The sequence below is a fragment of the Candoia aspera genome, chromosome 12 (assembly GCF_035149785.1).
Source record: "Candoia aspera isolate rCanAsp1 chromosome 12, rCanAsp1.hap2, whole genome shotgun sequence".
NCBI lineage: Eukaryota > Metazoa > Chordata > Lepidosauria > Squamata > Boidae > Candoia > Candoia aspera.
Window position 1 is genome coordinate 9466622 of NC_086164.1, and position 20913 is coordinate 9487534.

Consider the following 20913-nt stretch of genomic DNA (forward strand, 5'->3'; position numbering starts at 1 on the left):
AAAGAAGGATTCTGGGCGGTTTTCTGTAAAAAACGATCAGTCAAAACAATAACCATAAAATATAAATATAAACACAAATACATAAAAATATAAATACAATTATCAAATATAAATATAAATATAAGAATAAAATCCAAGTGGCAAAAAGATGTAACTCAGTTATGTGTAGCCTGCGAGCCTTTCATATTGGTGTTAACTTAGAAATGCAATTAATTTATATTTGCAAGCAAATCCAAGAACATATGTTGAGAAGGCATTTCTAGAAGTAGAGTCCTAAGAAATAATGTTTCACCCCTTTCTTATTTCTTCCCATTTGCAGATCAGAGATACAAAATCATCTGATCAAAAAACAACACTATTGCATTTCCTGGCTGATCTTTGTGAGGAGAAATATCGGGACATCCTAAAATTCCCAGATGAACTTGAACATGTTGGAAGTGCAAGCAAAGGTATATCATGAGATAGGACAGGGAGTAATTTTGATCTACTAACATGTGGAAAGTCTTTGAAACATTGAATTTTTACTTTGCAGGATTGGGGAAACTGTAAAGATGGGTAAGACTAATGGATAGCTCTTTTTCTAGCTGTTTATTGACTAGGAGAAAACAAGCAAATAATTTGTTTTACTACTATTTGGAGTTAATAGAACAGTGGTTCTCAAAATGTGGCCTGGGGACCCATGGGGGTCCTTGAGACCCTTTCAGGGGATCCGCAAAGTCAAATAAATAAATATTGTAAAATTTCTCAGTTTTACTTTTTAATACAGTAAATATTGATAGATATAACCCACATAAACCAAAGCTCTTTGTGGTCCTGAATCATTTTTAAGAATGTAAAGTGGTCCTGAGATCAATTTTTTGAGAACTGCCAGCATAAAACGTTACAGTGAAGTGCTTCCAATTACAGATGAGTCATCTTTCAACTCATTAACTACCTCAATAACTTACTTTATTATCTCTCTGTACAATTACACTATTCTATTTTTCTCATCTGGTTGAATTACTAAAATCAGAGCTTAGCTAAAATCAGATACATTACAGATGCATCTTACCTTGGGGAAGAAATAAAAGAAATGAAAAACCTGTCCAGGTGTCCATCCACATTTTGGAAAAAGAAAGAAAAGGCTTTGCAAAATGTAAAAGTAATAGATATTTAGCCTACATAAATTGATGGCATTAGCCTTCTTTTGATATGATCCTAAAGGAGCAGAGCCACAGAATTTGCCTTGACATTGATGTCTGTAACTATACTAGCCCAAACTCTGACACAGGAACATCCATAGCTGAACATCTTGGTCTGTAGGTACACATGGATAAAAGGTGGTTTATAAATTAAATTCAGATTAGGTTAAACGTGGGCCTTTTCAATTAAATGTAATGAATTTAACAGTGTTTGCCATCACTTATGTAAATAGAAACAGATGGTTGATTACCTATTGCAGAACTTTATGTAGCATTCATGAATTTGTACCATGGTGCTGGTGCTCATGCTAATTTTTCTTCAGTAAAGTTTTGGATCAGAATTATAGGGGGCCTGTATTAGAGAAATAGTTGCTCATAACCAGATGTTCCATCATCCAGATGTAAATTATAGCAGAGTTCAGACATGAAATGTCTTTTGCCTAGTGATAATTTATCAAGTATGATCTTTTCTTCTATGTATTATATAAAAATGTAAGCTATCTTTAGGAGGACACACACATTACCAACTTACTAGGTAGGTTTGGCAGTTTCATTGAAAGAAGTCAGATCAAGGGATTGAACCAAAGGGATTGGTAAAATTTAATTAAAACCACTGCACTAGTAAAAGTGGGAAATATTTATGAATCTGAAGTCTTATTTCCCTTAAGATTTTGAATATATTTCAAGTGGGTTTGCTTCAGTTTTTTTCCTATTTTAGATTTGTTTATCTATCTGTCTATCTGTCTGTCTGTCTGTGTGTCCATCCATCCATCCATCCATCCAAGGAACCCTTGGATCGATCAATCTATCCACCCACCGCTCATGGAACCTTTGGATCTTTATTAGAGCCATACTGATGGTACCAACAAGTATCAAAAATGTCATCCTACGGGTAGAAATAGGTATAGTTTCATTGGATGCCAGAGCATGGTTTCTTCTTCTTACCTTCTGGCTAAAGGTAATTATGTTGCCTATAGGTTTAGCCCCATTAATATTTAGAGATCATTTTAAATCATCTTGGCTAAAAAAAGCCTTAGACAAAATTAAATTGTTGGGCTTCTCTATGGAAAGTCTGTGTTCATTAGGATTTGATAATGCTAGAACCACCCTGAAACAACAAGTCTGGGATATAGATCTCCAAATAAATTTAAGTAAAGTGCTACACCCCAATATCTGTCATTTTCTTCCCGAAGGGTTCGTTCCAGCTTATCTATCATCTATCACAATTTTGAAATTTCATAAACCTTTCACTTTAGCCAGGCTGGACGCACTGCCCTCAGCAGTCCTTTTTGGACATTTCAAGGGTACTCCTATGCACCTTCGACTATATCCATGTGATGACGGCTCAGTAGAAACCCTAAGCCATATGTTGTTATATTGTTCCCTATATAATGACTCTAGACTGATCCTTATATATCCATTATTGAAGAAATGTCCAGGCAGGGAGAGTGACTTCTATCTAATGCTACTTCTTTCGGACAAGGACCCAAAAATATCCTCCCAGGTTGCCCAGTTTTGTGCTACCATCTGTACAATACACTGTACCATCACTTAGATTTTGAATTTCTTAACATAGTATTTTATTTCAATTCATTTTAGTATTTTCATTCTTAATTAATTTTGGATTGTAGTGTATTAATTGCTTTTGTTTTCTTTTTTTAATATATATATATATGTATTAATGTAAGGTTGTTACTATTGCGTAGTTTTATTGTGTCTGGCCTTAGGGCTGTAAAAATAGTCTTAAAAAAGTCTTAAAGACAGTAGGAAGTGTTAGGGTTGGCCTAATGATAATAAGAAAATGCACAGGACTTACCAACACAACCAGTTTGGGGGGGAAAAAATGAAGCGTGGAATTATTCAACTTGTAGATTCACAATAATTGATTAATGCAGTTAGTATATTCAGCATAAGCAGACATCAGTATAATGAAATCATAAGGAATCATTTAGTGTCTGGCACAAGGGAAATCAGCATATTGGTTGTCACACTTTTGCTGGGATGAAAAGAGGATAAACCAAGCAGTAATTGCTGTGTGCTTATGGAATTACACAATTGGTTGCAATCAATATCCTTATTGTTTAAAATGGGAAAAACATCATGAGAATGCTTGGTAGTGGTGTTGTTTTTTTCCTAATGCAATTACATCTTTAAGTAGGATGCTCTCAGAAAACGTATGTTCCCTTATTTTTTCTACCATAAAGGAATATTATAAAACCCTAGGACAGGTACTCTCTCCTTCCTTTCCCTTAACAAATGTTTAGTATGCATCAGTACACATTAAGTTCCACAGTTATTGAGTTAAAAGAGAGAGAGAGAGAGAGAGAGAGAGAGAGAGAGCTAATTAATATATTCAAATGTGAAAATGTGAAAATGTTCAGTAAAAGAACTGTAAGCATTAGAAAATGATCCACAGAAATCCACAGGGAAAATTTGAATGGATATTTTGGGGTTCTCTTATTGCCAGCACAAAAGTCTATGGGCATTTGTTCAGCCTCAACTTTTGAGATATTAGTATTGACCGACTTAAAAGGATGCTCCATTCAAGATAATTTAAAGCTGATTAACTTTAATTGTGTTGTTCAGAAGGGGTGGACAATGCATATAAAGAAATCATGATAAAGAGCTCATAAGTCAGATTTCATAATTGGATTTCTATTTCTCAATTTATGTTGATACTTCTACATGAGATAAAATTATGCATAAACCTTTTAAATTATTAGAAATAGTTCCCTTCCTCTCCTCTCCTCTCAGCGGAATACTCACAGATACTGAAGATAATTCTTATGCCTGTGTATATTTTGAAGATTGTGATTAACCTGTTAGTGAGACTCAAAAGCTTGAGATGGTTTGAACAAGCTCTCTGGGCATTGAAATATTCTCATGCTCTTTATATCCTCTCCCACCCTACCCATTCTTTCCCTTGTGTACAATCCATAGCCATCCATACCCTTTTTCTCCTTATTTTGTTAACTCTTAGTTTCCTTCACTACCCAGTCTGAATGGGTAGATTGGTTTGTGTGGTGCTGATTTTCACAGCTTCTAGAATAGTTGTATTCCATGCCCTTCTCCTTATTCTCCCTTCTTTGATTTTTCTTTCAAGGCTCTTTCTGGCACTGTGTTTATCCAGCCTGTCAAATACACTCAACTCATGTCTAGAGGAAGAACCTTTCTAGCTGTCTGCCCACTTGTTGGTCTTTCTCCTTGTCAATCAAAGTCTCCTGCATTAATCAAAGAGCCTTAGCTGTCTATATGCACTGGTTGAGGACATTTTTGGGCATTCTCAGGATCAAAAGACTCCTAACTCCAAGATTAGCATTATAAAGCAAGGAATTAGTTCACCAAAAAGAAAACTAGAATCTGGGTCTTTAAATTAATAGCTCTGCTGGGATGTCATTTTGTCAGTTTGGATGTAGAGATTCCATTAGTCAAAATGAATCAGCTCCACATCTCTATCTCCAGTTTATATTCTATCCTTGGATTCTTCAGGTAGGCCCATCACTGAAAGTTATCTTTTGTGGATTCCATTAAAAAAAATACAGCACAAGAAAAGGAAGAGGGCTATTTTGGCAAATTGGTTTTGTTTGTTTGTTTGTTTGTTTAACAGCAGGCACACACACAGGCCTTGTGATGCACATGATGGCCCAAACTAATTTTTGTTATTCTGCAGCATCGTTAAATCCAAGGAAGTAGTCCGACTTGCATATTACAAGGGAAGTGATAAACTGAGAGGAAATATCCCTCTAGTTTACAATTCTGCAAAGCACTCATCGAATGAAAACAATCTGAATTTCATTCATGTTTAAACGTTCAACCTGGAACCTTCAGAAATTGCTTTCTTGTTACAGTGTTGATTTCAGTTCATCCAGACTTTTCATGCCTTGCATTGAAAAGATGTGTCATCTTTTAAAACAACAACAACAACAACAACCAAATATGGCACCCCTGTTAAACTAAGGCTTTTTGAACTTGAGTGCTCTGTTTTTCCTCTGCTATGTTAATGACTACTGTAAGAGGAAGAACTTTGACATTTGAGGAGGAGGGAGAACATGCAACTCCTGAAGGGCTAATTAAAGTGTTGTGAAACAATATTACCCTCTTTAGTTCTCCATTGGCAGCTCTAACGCAGATTCGTTTTAACAGGCTTTCTAATCAGAACGCACTGGGCCTCTCATTATTTCTCCTGATTCAGGGAACATATCCATTCCACATCATCTTGGAAATGCAAAATAAGGCAACACGGAAGTATAAAACAAAATTTGTTTGATGAACATTTCATTAGTACTTTAGGGACAACAGCCCACCTCATTTGAAGGATCCCTATAGTAAAACAGGGCATTTCGTAGCTTAACGTATATAAAATACACTGGGGATATGAACTGGGGATATGGAATTATGGAGACTTTGAAGCAGGGTTAAATACGTGTTATGAGCCAAACCCATGATTTATGAAGAAGTAATTAATGTGACTATAGAATAAGAAATTGGTGATTAATCTAAATTCTGTCAAATTTCATGGACATCTTAGATGAAGACATAATTATACAATTTGTCCGTACAACAAGACCTGCTTGTGCTTGCAGAAATATAGTGCAAACAAAATTTCAGTAAAGACTAACTTAATTCAGAGCATTTGTGTGCCTTAAAATACAGCTGTCTGGTAGAAGTACTTTTAGAGAGGTTAAAAAAAAAGATACCTATTCTTTATTGGTAAACATAATTTGATTTAAAGGCAAAACAAGAATACAATTCTTTGATGGCACTATTCTGGAATAAAAACACCGCAAATAAGCCAAAAACACCCTTGCAAGTTTTGATCTTTTATTATTTTTTTCAAGTGACTTTTCTTCTTTGTATGCTACTACTACAAAGTTGAGAGTAAGTTTAGCTTTCATGTCTCCCCCCTCCCCTTTTCAGCTGGTGTTGCAAAATTAATTTGAGAGCTTGCTATTAGAATGGGGTTCTCTTTAACTAATACTCATTTTTCTAGTTCACTGCATGATTTGGCTTGCTCTTGAAGACTGTAGAACAATATAGATTTCACATAAACACTCTGTGTGTTTCATTTTAATTTCCTAACAACTTGGCAGCTCTAGAAATAAATCACATCATGGGAGCAGAAAATATTTCTCAGTTACTTATAACCACTATGCATTTAATTCTGAATTTAAGTTGCATAGAACTACACATGTGGGGTGTAGAATCAGGCAAAATTCAATCTAAGTGTATGCTTAGGTTTGGAAAAAAAGATTCTGCCCATGCACAGAAGTTATCTGAATCATCTTAATTGATTCAGTTGCTGACACAAGTTTAATTACTGAAAAGGATTTACCAATTTGATTTAGACATCTGATTCAAAACCTGTCAACTATTATAAAATAAACTATATGCATAAAAGGAAACATTTAAACAAGGCTAACTTTAAGAAACAAAAAAAGGAATAAAAATAAAATATAATGTCTTCAAAAGAACAGAAAAAGCTTACCTGGAATCCAACGATAAGGATACAAAATCCACCTAGAGGGTAAACCTACCTTCTTTTCTTTTCTAGAGTGCAAATGTAATATAGTCCACCAAAATTGGTTTGCAAATCTTAAATTCGTATTTTGGAAGGGTTCCATTGAGTCCCACTTTGTACTCTGGGCAGGAATCCAAATTAAAGCATCTCTACCAGTTAGCTGTCCAACCTTTTCACCCAGGAAGACAACCTTGCTGCCTCCTTTTTCATCAGTTGCTCTGTTGAATTCTTTCTCATATTTAACCAAAATCTCCCTTTCTATAACTTAAGATCATCATTCCATGTCTTGTACTTTAAGACAAAAGAGAGCAGGTCATGGCCATGATTTTGAAACACCGTGATAAGGAGTGGGATTATTTATAGCTATGAACGAAGGGCTGTTCAGTTTTTTTTTTTATTATGCTTACATATTTTCAGAAGCAAAGTTAACTTGGTGCCTGAGTTCACACAAAACTCGAAGCTAGGATTTTTGTATTATTATTCTGTGCTTGGTGAATAAGGTATAGTATCCTGGTTCAGTAAGGCTGTTCACCGAAACAAATGATTATATGTGTTAACCAAACTTGGGTATAGTTACATTGGACAGGCATATTTAGGCAAACACATATTATTTTATTCTGTTCCTGAATGATAGAGCAAGTGTTTTATCTTTTATGATACCTTTTACTCTTTGACTTAATTACCCTGCAAGATGTATTTATTTATTTGAATGATTTACATGGTCACCCAACTTGCAATTATGACTCTGGACAGCTAAAACAGGGAAACCAAAGAATATCAACAACAGAAGAGCTAATAGGACAAAAAACCACAAAATATAAAGCACAACTGAGGCCAAACGACTATCGTATTCATATGCTCAAACCACTACAAGATGGGCTTGCTTATTTTATTTGTTTGTTTGTTTATTTTCTATATCCGCCCATCTCAACAAGTGACTGTGGGCGGCTTATCCAACACCTGCCCCCAATACCCAGCAAAGGGCAGGCACCGCAACAGAGAAGGCATGCCTCTTGGGTTCCGTCAGAGAAGGGTCCTGAAGCATGCCTACTATGTTGGATCTTGTGGAACACGCAGATACAATTGGAAGTAGGGGGTCTGACAAAGACCCTGTCCGCTTCCTCAGCATCACTAAGTTCCAACCCGGCCCCAAAAGACAAGCCAGACCATCTCACAGTCAAGTCCAAAAGTTCTGCACAAAGGGATGACAACTCAGAGTGGATCCAAGTAATGTTATCCCAAAAATGTCTCAAATAATCTTCACATAAGAGTATTCTTCTGATGAAACTTTTCAGGAGTCTTTCTCTTTCTCTCATCCCAGCATAAACTCCATTTCTTTTATGCCATGTGGTAGCTTCTGGAACATTTTCAGATCTGTGTACGAGTATTCATTGGTGTGGATCCTGCTTTGACTCTAGATGATTGATAAATATTTCTGAGAATTTCAGGTTAAAACTGTTAAAATAATCTTGCCTCTCTGCCTGCCTGCCTTCCTACTCGTATCTTGTCATGCTGCTAAATCTCCATGAACATAACAGAGACTTTATACTTCCTGTGTCTTAATTTTACATAAGGCTGTTCAGTGGTGAAAAAAGTTATTTTCTATTGTCATTGCTTGACATATTGTCTGCACTTTTTATTCCGTGTGGTTTCTTTGCTTTTTATTTGCCTCTGAAATGCAGAAATGAAACTTGGTTTTGATTACTGTCTCCTAACTTATTTTAATTTAACTGTGCGAATGAATTGGGATGCTGTGAGCCAAGGACGGGAGGATTTAAAGAGTTCCATAATGTATTAACTGCATTTATTTATTAACTTCAAGTTTATTAATTACAGTTAATTACACCCCTTATACTAATGGGGTTAATTACAGCCTCCTATGGTAAATCTTAATCATCCCAATTTTAGTAATCTCTAGAATAGACTACTGTAATATGTTGGACTGACTTCGAAGACTGCTTGTAAATAGTGAAACAATTCTTGGGCATATGTTAATGTGACCTATAAACGTATGACCTGCATGATCTGTAAAGATTGTTGAACCGTAATAGCGAAGTCATATGTCCTAACAACGAGGAAACACACTGAGACAAGGAACTGGTCTCTAATATTTATTACTAGTACTTAACAGGAATCCTAACAAACTGAAGAAGCGTGGGAAAAACCCAGACATATAACCCCCAAGGGTTAAGGCGGTCCCGATCTGTGTCTCTTTGAATGGCTGAACAATTCCTCAGTGCTACGCATGCGCTTGACAGTCTGGATGGGAGCCCCCTGCTCGCCATCCTTACTCATGACATCATAATATTATATAGACAATGAGAGTTATCTTTAATTCCCTGCTAATTTTAAGATTTTTGAGGGCCATATGACTATAAATTTATTGAGGAATAATCAGGAATCCTGAAATTCATCCAAAATAGTGCTATTGGACTGAATATGATCTATCCTTATATTTTTTATACTTCCCCCCCATTTTTTTAATCTAAATATAATTAAAAGTGATAACATCCCTTAGAGATCAGAGGATGAAAATTAGAAGAAAAATATCAGCGTATGAAACATATATATGGCAAAAAAAAAAAAAAGACATGAAATTGGGAAGTTTGTTGAGTAAGAATGTTTACTGTACTTTTGTTGATTAATAATCCTTTTTTCCTAACCCCCAAAGAAGTTTTCTGAATGTAGGTTAAGGTAAATTCTTCCACTGACAGTCCCTTCCCAAAGCAGCATATTACAAGTAGTCCGCAACTTACGACTACAATTGGGACCAGAATGTCCGTTGCTAAGCGATGCGGTCTTAAGTGATTTGCACCCGATTTCATGACCTTTTTTGCCATAGCCGTTAAGTGAATCATGTGGTTGTTAAGTGAATCTGGCTTCCCCCGTTGACTTTGCTTGTCGTAAGCCCCCAGGAAGGTCACAAATGGCAATCACATGACCCCAGGGCACTGCAATCATCATAAATGCATGATGGTTGCCAAGTGCCCAAATTCTGATCATATGACTGTGGGGTGCTGTGGTGGTTGAAAGTGTGAGGACTGGTCGGAAGTCACTTTTTCCAGTGCCATTGTAACTTTGAATGGTCATTAAATGAATGGTTGTAAGTTGAAACTATCTGTACATTTGCTAAGTCACTTTGCTATAGATAATACGCTTACTACTTGCTATCTCACTTTTACTGTGGGTGTGTGAAATGCCCTTTATCTGTGCTTACTTGACCTTCCTCCTCTTCTAATTCAGAAATACTGAAGTTCAGGTGTTAATAAATTGGTTTCATACCACTTGTGTTAATGTCTTTCGGCTTGTCACCTTCTGCCTTTTAGAGAACATAGGATGAGAGCCGCATTAGTGTGCTCTGCAAACTGTGATTAGAGAGGAAAAAAGGCATGAAGATGCTCCTTTTTATATTTTAATGAACTATCAACATAGAGTAAGCACATATAGCAGAATAGGAGTTCTGCAGTTTTATTCCATGTTGAAATAAGAACCAAAGATGAATATTTCAATGAGACTGTATGTATATATTTGTCTTTCAAAATACCTTGGTTCAAATTGGTACACTACCTATCATGGAGACTATAGGCTAATAGTTGTCACCAGTATAATGGTCATACATGTTTCTGATTAGATACAGATGTTGAGCCAGTGATCCATGTATTGCCATGCTGCCTGTTGTGCCATCCATGGCGCCTGCAGAAACTTGGCAAAACCCAGTTGATATCCCCTTCTCATTATTAGGTGTTTCAGCTTTGGGATTCCCCCCCCCCCTCCATATTTTAAATTTAAATCATTATCTACCATGCCAGATCAATAGAAACCCAAATACAAAAAATTAATGGGAGAGGAACTTTCTGTAAAAACAGACTAACATCTGTTGAGATTAAGAAGCTAGTTTTAATTTTATTCTGCTTGTTTGCATAAATCCCAGTATTGATCTTTCCCTACTTTTTAATCCTCATAAGACCTCTGTGAGGTGAGTATAAGTTGGAAATTCCATTTTTGCATCTCTAAAAAGACATACATATTTTTAAAATAGCTGTCTGTCTTTGATGCCTCAGTTAAGTTCAGGGAAGAGATTTGACTCAGTCTCCTTCATACTGAATCACCCATTCAAAGTTCATACAGCTCTACATGGCAGAAAGGGAATAGATTGCTCAGTGGAAGAGGGCTGAACTGCTGGGGTATGGATTGGATTACATGTCCTTCAGAATATATTACTTTTGATAAACTTAATGCCTGGGAATAATTTCAATAACAAGTTATTAAAAACAGCGGACTTTTTAAATTCATATGTATTTCCACATTATGAGTCATACTGGCTCTGGTTCACATATCTAAGACATTTCTGGGCCTTGTTTTTCAGAGATGCCAAATTATCTGTTGAAATTCCAAAATACCTATGCATATTTATCAGCCTCAAACTATCCTGTGTACATGGAGACAGCTGTGTTATTGTGATTTTGTCTATCACCTTTTAAAAAGTTTCCAATAGTGCTCAGTTCACATCTCCTTATTAATAAACCGTTGGCTTACAGTTTTCATATGCTAAGCAAGCCAGAGGGTTAATGTGATGGGATTGACAGTCAGGTGATACTGTTTGCTGCAGTGTCTAAAGTAGCTGCTAATTAACATCCTGGGATTAAAATGCTACAGCTTTGGAATTTAGTGCTGCCTGTTGTATTTCCCACCAGTGTGGTGAATTGGACAGAACAGCCTGCGATTATCATTAGAGCAGCCAGTTGCTTGAGGCTTGTTCTGGAAAGTTTATTTTAAGCATTTGACAGGGAAGACATTAGCGCCAGCTGAAGTAGAAATGTTTTTTTTCCCCCCACTGGAAAGCAGGTATTCTTAAAAGTATGTAGTTTGGCAGAAGACCTTAATGCAATGTAAAATATATGAAGGATTGCCTGGTCTTCTGTGCATCATTCTTCAGTACACAGGATACTTATTGATTTTTATTTTATTTATTTATCATATTTTTGTTACCGCCCATCTCCCCCACTTGGGGGACCCTGGGCGGTTCACAATAAAACCATTTAAAATTCAATAAAATCAGAATGGTATTGATAATAAATATAAATATAAAATATAATGAAATCCAAGTAACAGCAGATCTAATTCCATCCAAAGGGGACAAGACTGGTCCCGGCAGGACTAGGGAACCAACCAACCCCAGGAATGGCTCTTCCTCTCCCCACTCCAAGCATGATAACAAAACCAGGACTTCAACCATTTCCTGAAGTCCAGAAGGGAGGGGGCTAACCACACTTCCAGGGGAAGGATGTTCCAAAGGGCGGGAGCTGCTGCAGAGAAGGCCCACCTTCTGGACCCCGTCAGATGGAATTCTCTTGCAGACGGTGTCTGTAGCATGCCCTCTCTGCATGACTGGGTGGGCCGGGTAGATGTAATGGGGATGAGATGGTCCCTCAGATAACCTGGCCCCATGCCATGTAGGGCTTTAAAGGTGATAACCAACACCTTGAATTGGACCTGGAAGCAAACTGGCACCCAATGCAGCTTGCGGAGCAAGGGATTAATATGTGCTGATCTTGAAGCACCTAAAATTGCCCATGCGGCTGCTGGACTAGCTGTAGCTTCTGAATAGTCTTCAGGGGTAGCCTCATGTAGAGCACATTATAGTAGTCTATATGGGAGATGGATGACAACTTAGTGTTGCCATCCATCCATCCAAAAAAAAAAAGATTCATGAAAAGTAACACTAGTCAGGTGCCATTAGCTATCATACTAGTTGTATGTTTCTAGATAGTTTGTTTCTGATTTATCAATGGCTTGTTTATCATGGTAGGTATGAATGAGAGAAAAAGTCTGTGTGCCACCACTGCATGGGATCAGTTTAAATGGATAAAATGTTCTCTCAAAGTTTACTATCTGATACGGATAGGAGCTAATTATGGGTAGCAGCTTCATGTGTTCATCCTTTCAAGTTGTCATGAATTCTTCATGTACCAGCTCTATTTTGTAGGTACAATGATGATGAAACTGTGAAAGAACTAAATTCGGAGATGTATATATTTAAAAAAAATCTAATATAGTGATAATTAACATTTACACAAAGTTGTTTTCAGTAGTACACCTAGTAGTCACAAAAAGCATGGAATGACTATTTCTGGTCTCTCACTGTTCTCTACTTCTATAATTGAAGTGGTAATCAAGCCAGATGATGGAGAGACAAATTATTTCATTCTTATTATTACGTTCTTCTGTTGATCAGTTTGATAGAAATAGGCTCATTTACACATTATCATTTATAATTAAATGTGTTTGTTAGTTTTGTATGCACTGTAATCACTATGGCCTCCCAAGATTTCATCATTAGGAACATAAACTTAACATAATAATACTTAATAATCCCTAATGATGACAACTTGTGACTCTCTAAACACTCTCTGGAGTTGCTCAGGTTTCACAAACTTCTAGGAAATCATTGTGGTGAGGATGAACTTGACCTCAAGGGGAAGCTGTTCTATAATATAGGGGCTAACACTGAAAAAACTTGTTTGCGGGTACTGTAACATCCACAAAATGAATTTCTAGCCTGGAATCAGTAATAGTTTTGATCTAAGAGAATGTACTCATAGGTCAGTAGTCCTTGGATAATGCAGTCCTACAAATACAGGAGCCAAGGCTTCACTGGCACTTTGACTTACATTGGGAAACCCAATGGCAACCAGTGTGGGGCCTGCAGTATGATATATAACTTCACATATAGTGGATAATAAATTCTTATTACTTACTGATTTGCATTATCAACATTTTACTCTTAATTTTTCCTTTTTAGAGGAAGAGTCAGCTAAATGTCCCATTTCAAATACAGTGTTTAACAAATCATTGATGGAATGAGGTTTATTTATTTAGAGCATGGGGTGGGGGGAAGGAAACAGTAACATTTACAAGAAATTTTAAAAAGCAGCAGTGTTTAGAGCATAAGAGATGTCATGAGTAAGGATGGCGAGCAGGGGGCTCCCATCCAGACTGTCAAGCGCATGCGTAGCACTGAGGAACTGTTCAGCCATTCAAAGAGACACAGATCGGGACCACCTTAACCCTTGGGGGTTATATGTCTGGGTTTTTCCCACGCTTCTTCAGTTTGTTAGGATTCTTGTTAAGTACTAGTAATAAATATTAGAGACCAGTTCATTGTCTCTGTGTGTTTCCTGGTAGTTAGGACAAGAGAAGTCAACATAATGACTTTACAAGTCAACTTGGTAAAGAGTAAAATATGATAACAGATATTGAAGTTATGGCCACAGATTGGTGGGAGGACCTGGAACAAACCAGTTGTCATGTTCTCATTCTAATGTCTGGTTAACATTGTAACGTTTCACATGTCATTCTCTGTTCCGTATCCCTTCACCCGGGGTTTTTCCATTCTGTTGCCCTCCCTTGTTTTGAGGGCTTGGAATGCATGTTTGGGTTTGCGCTCCTGTTCAAGGTTACTTTCCCAGGCGCGTCTAACGGCATTCAGCACCTGGGAGGGGGAGCGTCCTGACGGGCGACGGGGCGGGACCTGCCCACAAGCAAGGCGGTTAATTCTCCTCGTCTCGTAGCCCAATTTCACTCTGCCTATCCTGACAAACCGGCTCCCTAATTTCTTTTGGGGGGGCAATATGTCATGTTCTCATTCTAATGTCTGGTTAACATTGTAACGTTTCACATGTCATTCTCTGTTCCGTATCCCTTCACCCGGGGTTTTTCCATTCTGTTGCCCTCCCTTGTTTTGAGGGCTTGGAATGCATGTTTGGGTTTGCGCTCCTGTTCAAGGTTACTTTCCCAGGCGCGTCTAACGGCATTCAGCACCTGGGAGGGGGAGCGTCCTGACGGGCGACGGGGCGGGACCTGCCCACAAGCAAGGCTTTTAAGTTTGTATTTGGCGCGCTTTTGCTCATTCTCAGCTTTCTCTGTATTTGCATACTATTCCTTTAATAAATCAGTTATCTTTAAGCCCGAGCTTGTGAGACTGAGTATTTGGGTTTAGGCAATCGTTACACCAGTCAACAGTTGTGCATGAAAAAAAAATGAAAAGGGAAGAGCCTGGGCCTAGCTGGTTGTGGAGAAATCCACTGGTTTCTAATGGCCATAGCTTTGGCTAGGAATTCTGTGACCTTGACTGTTTTGGAGCAGTGATTGCAGATGATCTGTAATGGTTGATTGTGATAGAAAAGCTTGCTAATAAATGGTTCAGTGAGATCACAGGCACAAGTGCAATATAAAGGGCAGTCTAGCAACATGTGGGCCATAGACTCAACCTTGTTGGCTGAACACATACAAAGACAATCCTCATAAATAGTATTATGATATACAACTGTAGTGACAGATCTTCCCAGGATGAATGCCTTTCTATGTACGGGCCTGAAGGATGAATGGAGTTTATGATACGTATCCAAATATCAGGAGGAGCCAAGCAAGAACAATCAGACACCATACACCCAAATACTTGGTTGTTCATGATAAAATTGAATTCTGGTTTATTGCTGTGTTTGAAACAGTCCATTACTAGGCTGTTTGTTCCATTTGTGCTGAAGATATGTGGCACAGATTATTGCTGCTTGATCGTTTATTAATTGCAGTTACAACTATTGTACATAAAACTAGAGTGATGTATGAAAATAGAGTGATACATACTTTATCTTAGAGTGACTTTTTATTGTAGGTTATCAAATTAAGCTGAGCTGCCCAGGGGGCATTTCCTTAAGCATCATATTTCTTTGATCGTAGAGTTGAATATTATGTTTGACTATGAAATGCAAATAATTCAATTTTGTTGTACTGCTTCCCCCCCCCCCCCCAATATAAAAAGAGGCAAGGGAAGAGGTTGTGTATCCATTAAGAGAAATAATGTACTGGTTGGGCAATAAAACTAAGAAAGAAGTGAAGCATGCCCAGTAAAAGCTCAAGGAATTTGTTACAACATTTCTTTTTTTTTAACTGCAGGGAGCAAAGAAAACAGATTAATTCTTGAGGGAACTCTAGATGTGATAATCTTGCAGTATGATTCCAGAAATTTTGACTCTTAAAAGAATTGCAATTAGTATTTAAAGCATGAAGTAAAATTATGTTGAATGCTTACCTCTAATTTTAGTTTACTATTGTGGAAAACTATGCAATATAAATGTAGTCACGTTCATTATTTCCCTAAATTATATACGTACTTTCAAAATTTCCTCTTAGGCCACAGAAGAGACTTGATTCCTGTTCTTCTATTGCTTGTCCCTGTTTGCTCTGCCCTGCTAATGGCTGATCACAATCAGAGTCCTGGTTATAAGAAAGATGGCTTTTTTTTTTTTAATGCTTGTTCTGTAGGCTATTGATCTGGACAGAGAAGGAGCATGGTTGGATTGCTGTGTTGTTGAGACATTAAAAGCCAAAATTCTCTAGGCTTTTGGAAGTGATAGGGTAAACAGTAGATGGCACACCTGTACTCCATCTTTGCCTGGAATTGGTCCCACCAGACAATTCCACCAACAGATGAAGGTGTAAAGTAAGCACATATGTTCCCTCCCCCCCCCCATATTGTGCATCCTATAATGCCTATCCTAAGAGCCAAGGAGGGGTTGTGCTATGCATACCAGATGTTCGGGCCACAAAGCCAATAAATCCTAATATGCTCCAATGGAAGTTGGGAGTGATGGAAGTTGTAACCTAGAATGAACTTGTGAAGTCTGAAATTTCCCAATGCATTCATGTCAGACATTTCAGTGAAAAAAGATATATATCCAACCACCCTAATTCAATTCATCTTCAAATGAGGTATATTTAGGGGGAAATATGTTGGTATTTGCTGGGTCTTGAGGCTGCTTTGGAAGAAAATCAAAAGCACTAGGAGGCTTATCACAACTTATGAAGCTCTAAAGGGTGGCAGCATATAGTTCATCTCTTTATATATGAGAACTTTAACCAAAAAAAAAAAATACCACCCCACAACACCATGAAAGACATTAATTTAGCAGAAGTTTATTTCCATTGAACTCATATGGTTGAATGAAAGAACCTAGCCTATTAAAAGAGACAGCTAACAAGTAAGCACAATTGGACTTTTCCAGAAAAATAGGATGCAGCTGTATGATACATCTTTGCTCTGACAATGTCAGACAAAAGCTGGTTTTTCTTCTTTTCCATAATATAATAGCCGTGTTTTATTTGCTTTGCTTTCTAGAGCTGGGTCAAGTAAGTAGGCGGGCAAGTAGATCAATGGTCTGCAATATCCAAGAGTTCAGTCTACTCCTGAAGAACCAGTTGTTTGAATTTAGCAGCCAGGTGATAATCTGAAACTTAATAGACACCGAAAGACCTCTATTGGCTTCTTCGGTGATTTGATCACTACTGAGATGATGGTTGCAACTCCAACCTTCAGTTTGGCTGTTGTAATGCAGTGAAAAATGCATTAGTGGTGTGTTCCTGTGCCACATTATCACAGAATGGTCTGCTGCAGGATACATTTCATGCTATGTACACTTCCTGCTGCAAAACAAATATTTCTAAAGCATATCCGCCCTATTTTTGTATACCCATCAATACTCCCAATGTTGGTTTTATTTTATCCCTACCAGGACATATGTTTAAATGCTGCAATGTCTTTGGAGCACACAGTTGCTTTCAGTTCATAGTTAAATTAAGATGTTGGCCTGTTTTTAATTATTAATCCATCTCTCAGTTTATTCAGCTAAATTAAAACTGCCTTTGCATTGCCAGAGCAGGAAGGCTTTGTGTTTTCTTAAGTTTGACTTACCTGAAGTTTTCTTTTAATAATTGATTGCAACACCTAGCTACTGTTAACTGTTGTTGGCTTGGCTGATTTGCTTATTCCTGTGGGGGGGGGGGGGAGAGGGATCTGCTTGCACTTTTTCACTTTACCATTTATTTATTTTATTATTCGCTTTACATATCCCCTGAAATATTTATGGGCTGCTTATTCTACATCAGCATGTCCCATGGGAGGCAGTTTTAGAGTTTTGTTCCCTAAATAGTAAAAGCTGTTATACTTTTATCCATTAATATGTTTTGTTTGGGCAGATACTATACAGTATATATGTGCCTGTGTGTGTGAGATGTATACACATTGTCCGCTTAGCTAACTCCTGCATATTCCGTAAGCCTCTTTTGTTTGCTCCAATCCATAGATGTACATCTTTAAAATTCTGAAATGTATTTGTGATTGACTGTTGGTTTTTTAAGGAATAACCCACAACTGTTGCCCTTTAATTGGACTGTCCATAATGATAATAATAGTCTGTACAAGGTTTTCAGCTCTCCAGAGTTTTTCATCAGACAGATATAATAAAAAGTGGGGAATGGAGAAGTAGCAAGGAGGTCCTAAACTTAGGGCCAGATATCACAGCCATGAAGGCTACAGTTGAGTTGGAAATTGTAGGTATTATCAGAATCACATTTTACCTCACATTCAGGTGAAAATTGTGTCTCATCCCAGTCTGTTTCCAACTATAAACAAAGCACACAGTAGAAACACAACAGTCACAATGTTCTTTCTGTATGATGCTGATACCATAGCTGTGCTACTTTAGAAGAGACTAGCCATGCAAACAAATATTTATAATACCCAGGGTTTTTTTTCCTCTTTTAGACAAGAGATGCTGATATGAGGATGATGGTTTTAGATTTATTTCCTTATCATGGGCAAATTTATATCCTGTTCTCTGGCAAGATTGGAACTGAAGTGCTCCCCCCCCTTTCTCTTTCATTGCATCCTCTCCAAATTATCTAGCAGACCTTTTCTCAGTCACTAACGATGGAGGACTTGTTATAACCCTCAGTAACACATGCGGCTTGTTCTCTAAAATTTGAGGACAAAATTGCTCACATCTTTCACCACATAGACAGCTCATATCTGAAGATTTGTAGGATGCCATTTTGATCACTGTTGGATAGCTTTCCATTTATGAGGCCCAAAGTTATGGTCGATGTGTTTGGTAGAGTTTTGTTTTTGTCCAGCTTGTTCCATTGAACCCAGATTATATTGATTTATTTCCAGGGTGGACATGGGAGAAGATTCTTTTTTTTTTTTTAACCTTTGGTATTCTGTTGACCTTAAATCAATGTCAACATAATCCCAACTATTTTGTCTCTTTCCATCTGCCTTTAAGCACTCAAAAGATCGGTACATACCTCATCTGATTTGGTATTAACTTCAGAATCTGAACAGCTCATAGCTCACAAATGAAACGTTCGTGGAACAGTTATACTTGTAATTATCACCTCCAAGTATATCATCTGTTTTACTGCAATAAAGAAAAAGAAGAAATGTTGGCTGACTCACTGCCTTAATCATGAACTTTGAAAGTCTGTCTGTCGGTGTTGTACAGAAAAGCAAACAACTGATGACTCTTATGCTTATTCTTCATAGGTTATACTACCATTATAGCATAGCTCTTTTCACATTCTTGCCTCATTAAACATGATCTTACAATGTCAGTTAATTTATTTCTGAGATTAAATGTCTCGTTAAATTCTGATGAGGCCTGACGCCTTCCTGGGCTAGATTGGTTGTGAAACACTCTTGCCTTAACATTTGTTCTGTCTTTCCTGCCCAAGTAAATGAACAGAGCAGCCTGAAACAGTTTTCTCTGTGATAAAGTAAGATCTTTCTGCAAGATAAAATTTCCAGAACAGAAAGACAAGGTCAGGATTAATGTATGTAATTATGTGCTTTTATTTTACATTTGGTATTGCTTCAGGGATTTCATCATCATCATCATCATCATCATCATCATCATCATCATCATCATCATCATCATCCTTATTATTCATATATAGCACATACCATGAACCCTGAATGTTTGCCTGTTGTAGTGTTCCTCTTCGTCATTTTAGTGATTGGACCACTGTGTTTAGGATAGTGTTCTGGTGAATCACCCGAAACAAACTCCGAACCTGTAGATTATAATAACACAGAAGGCAAACATAGGCCATAAAAGAATTTAAACTAAATAATACCTTGTGTAGTGTTCTCCCAGTGCTCTCCCTGGAATTAAAGCAGTAGCTTAAAAGCAATATAATCTGATTATACTTTGGTGAATAAATCATCACTGTGATTTGTCCCCTACGTCTCTTTGTTGATACTGTACAGAACTGAAACTTGAATCCTCCTTTGCAAAGGCAGACCCATTAGTGTATGGTACAAATATGGGTCAGCCTTTTTTTTTTAATTTTAAGTCTGCAATGCAAACTGTGCTTTTCTCCACTTTTGCTTCTCATCAGTACACGTATTGAATGGGAAGTGGATGTATTCTTCCGCTCCTCTTATCGGTTTTGGGCAGAGCATTGATGTTTTTAGGAAGCATCACGAAAAAGAAGACACGATAATGATGCTGATGAAATGTTGAGATTGTTTCTCTGATGGAGTCACGATTAGTAAGGTGTATGTCCACACATAGTCCATGTTTTGACTCTATTCCATCTTTTTACAACTTAATCATTACCCAACTCTTTCTATACCTTCAGTACAGAAGGACCTTCTGTAGTTCTCTCATTAATAGTCCGTCTGTTGTCATTGTCGTCATCATCATCATCATCATCATCATCATCATCCATTTCCATTTTATTTTGGGGTGGAGGAAAGGGAAGATATGTGTAATTTTGTTTCTTTGTTAGAACTCCCTTTTGTATATTGTAGAACATTTACAGAATTCAAATTGGATAAAAACAGTATAGTTATTAAAACTTTCTTGTAGTATCCTAGCAACTGTTTTGCTGTCTTGAAGACAAGTTCTTTAGCTAAAGAAAGAGTGTGAAATAGAATTGTCAGAACTGTAAAGTATTCATGTTGGAATCTGGATGTGAGAATTTAAAGACATTCTGGATTAAAATTCCAATAAATTCCGTAATTTTATTTTTTTCCTGGTAGCCAGCTCCCTAGTGTCTATTCTTCAAGTGCTATTTAACATTCTCAGCAACTGAGTAGTGGTATGAAAATCAGAATCAGTTGCATGAACTATTTAAGGTTCTTTTGTTTTTTGCTTTATTTTCCCATCCCATCCCATCCCATCCCAATCTTCAGATTCTTTATATTTTCTTTGTTGTCACTCTTGGGATAATTGTGTGTATGACATAATAGTGATATGCTTTAGATGCAATTCCAGTACACAGTACACACTCCCAACTGGTTTATTAAATCAGTATCTGCAATATATATGAAGTTTATCAGTTTATGGTTTTTGATTGCCATCCAAATCATTA

At 37.2% G+C, this 20913-nt stretch overlaps 1 protein-coding gene across 1 annotated transcript in view; it reads left to right on the forward strand.

Annotated features, from left to right (window-relative positions):
• Positions 1-20913, forward strand: part of DIAPH2 (diaphanous related formin 2) — a 265682-nt gene that overhangs the window by 104860 nt on the left and 139909 nt on the right. The window contains exon 23 of the mRNA XM_063313683.1: positions 320-449. Within this exon, the coding sequence (XP_063169753.1) occupies positions 320-449 (130 nt within the window). The remainder of the gene's footprint in view (positions 1-319; positions 450-20913) is intronic.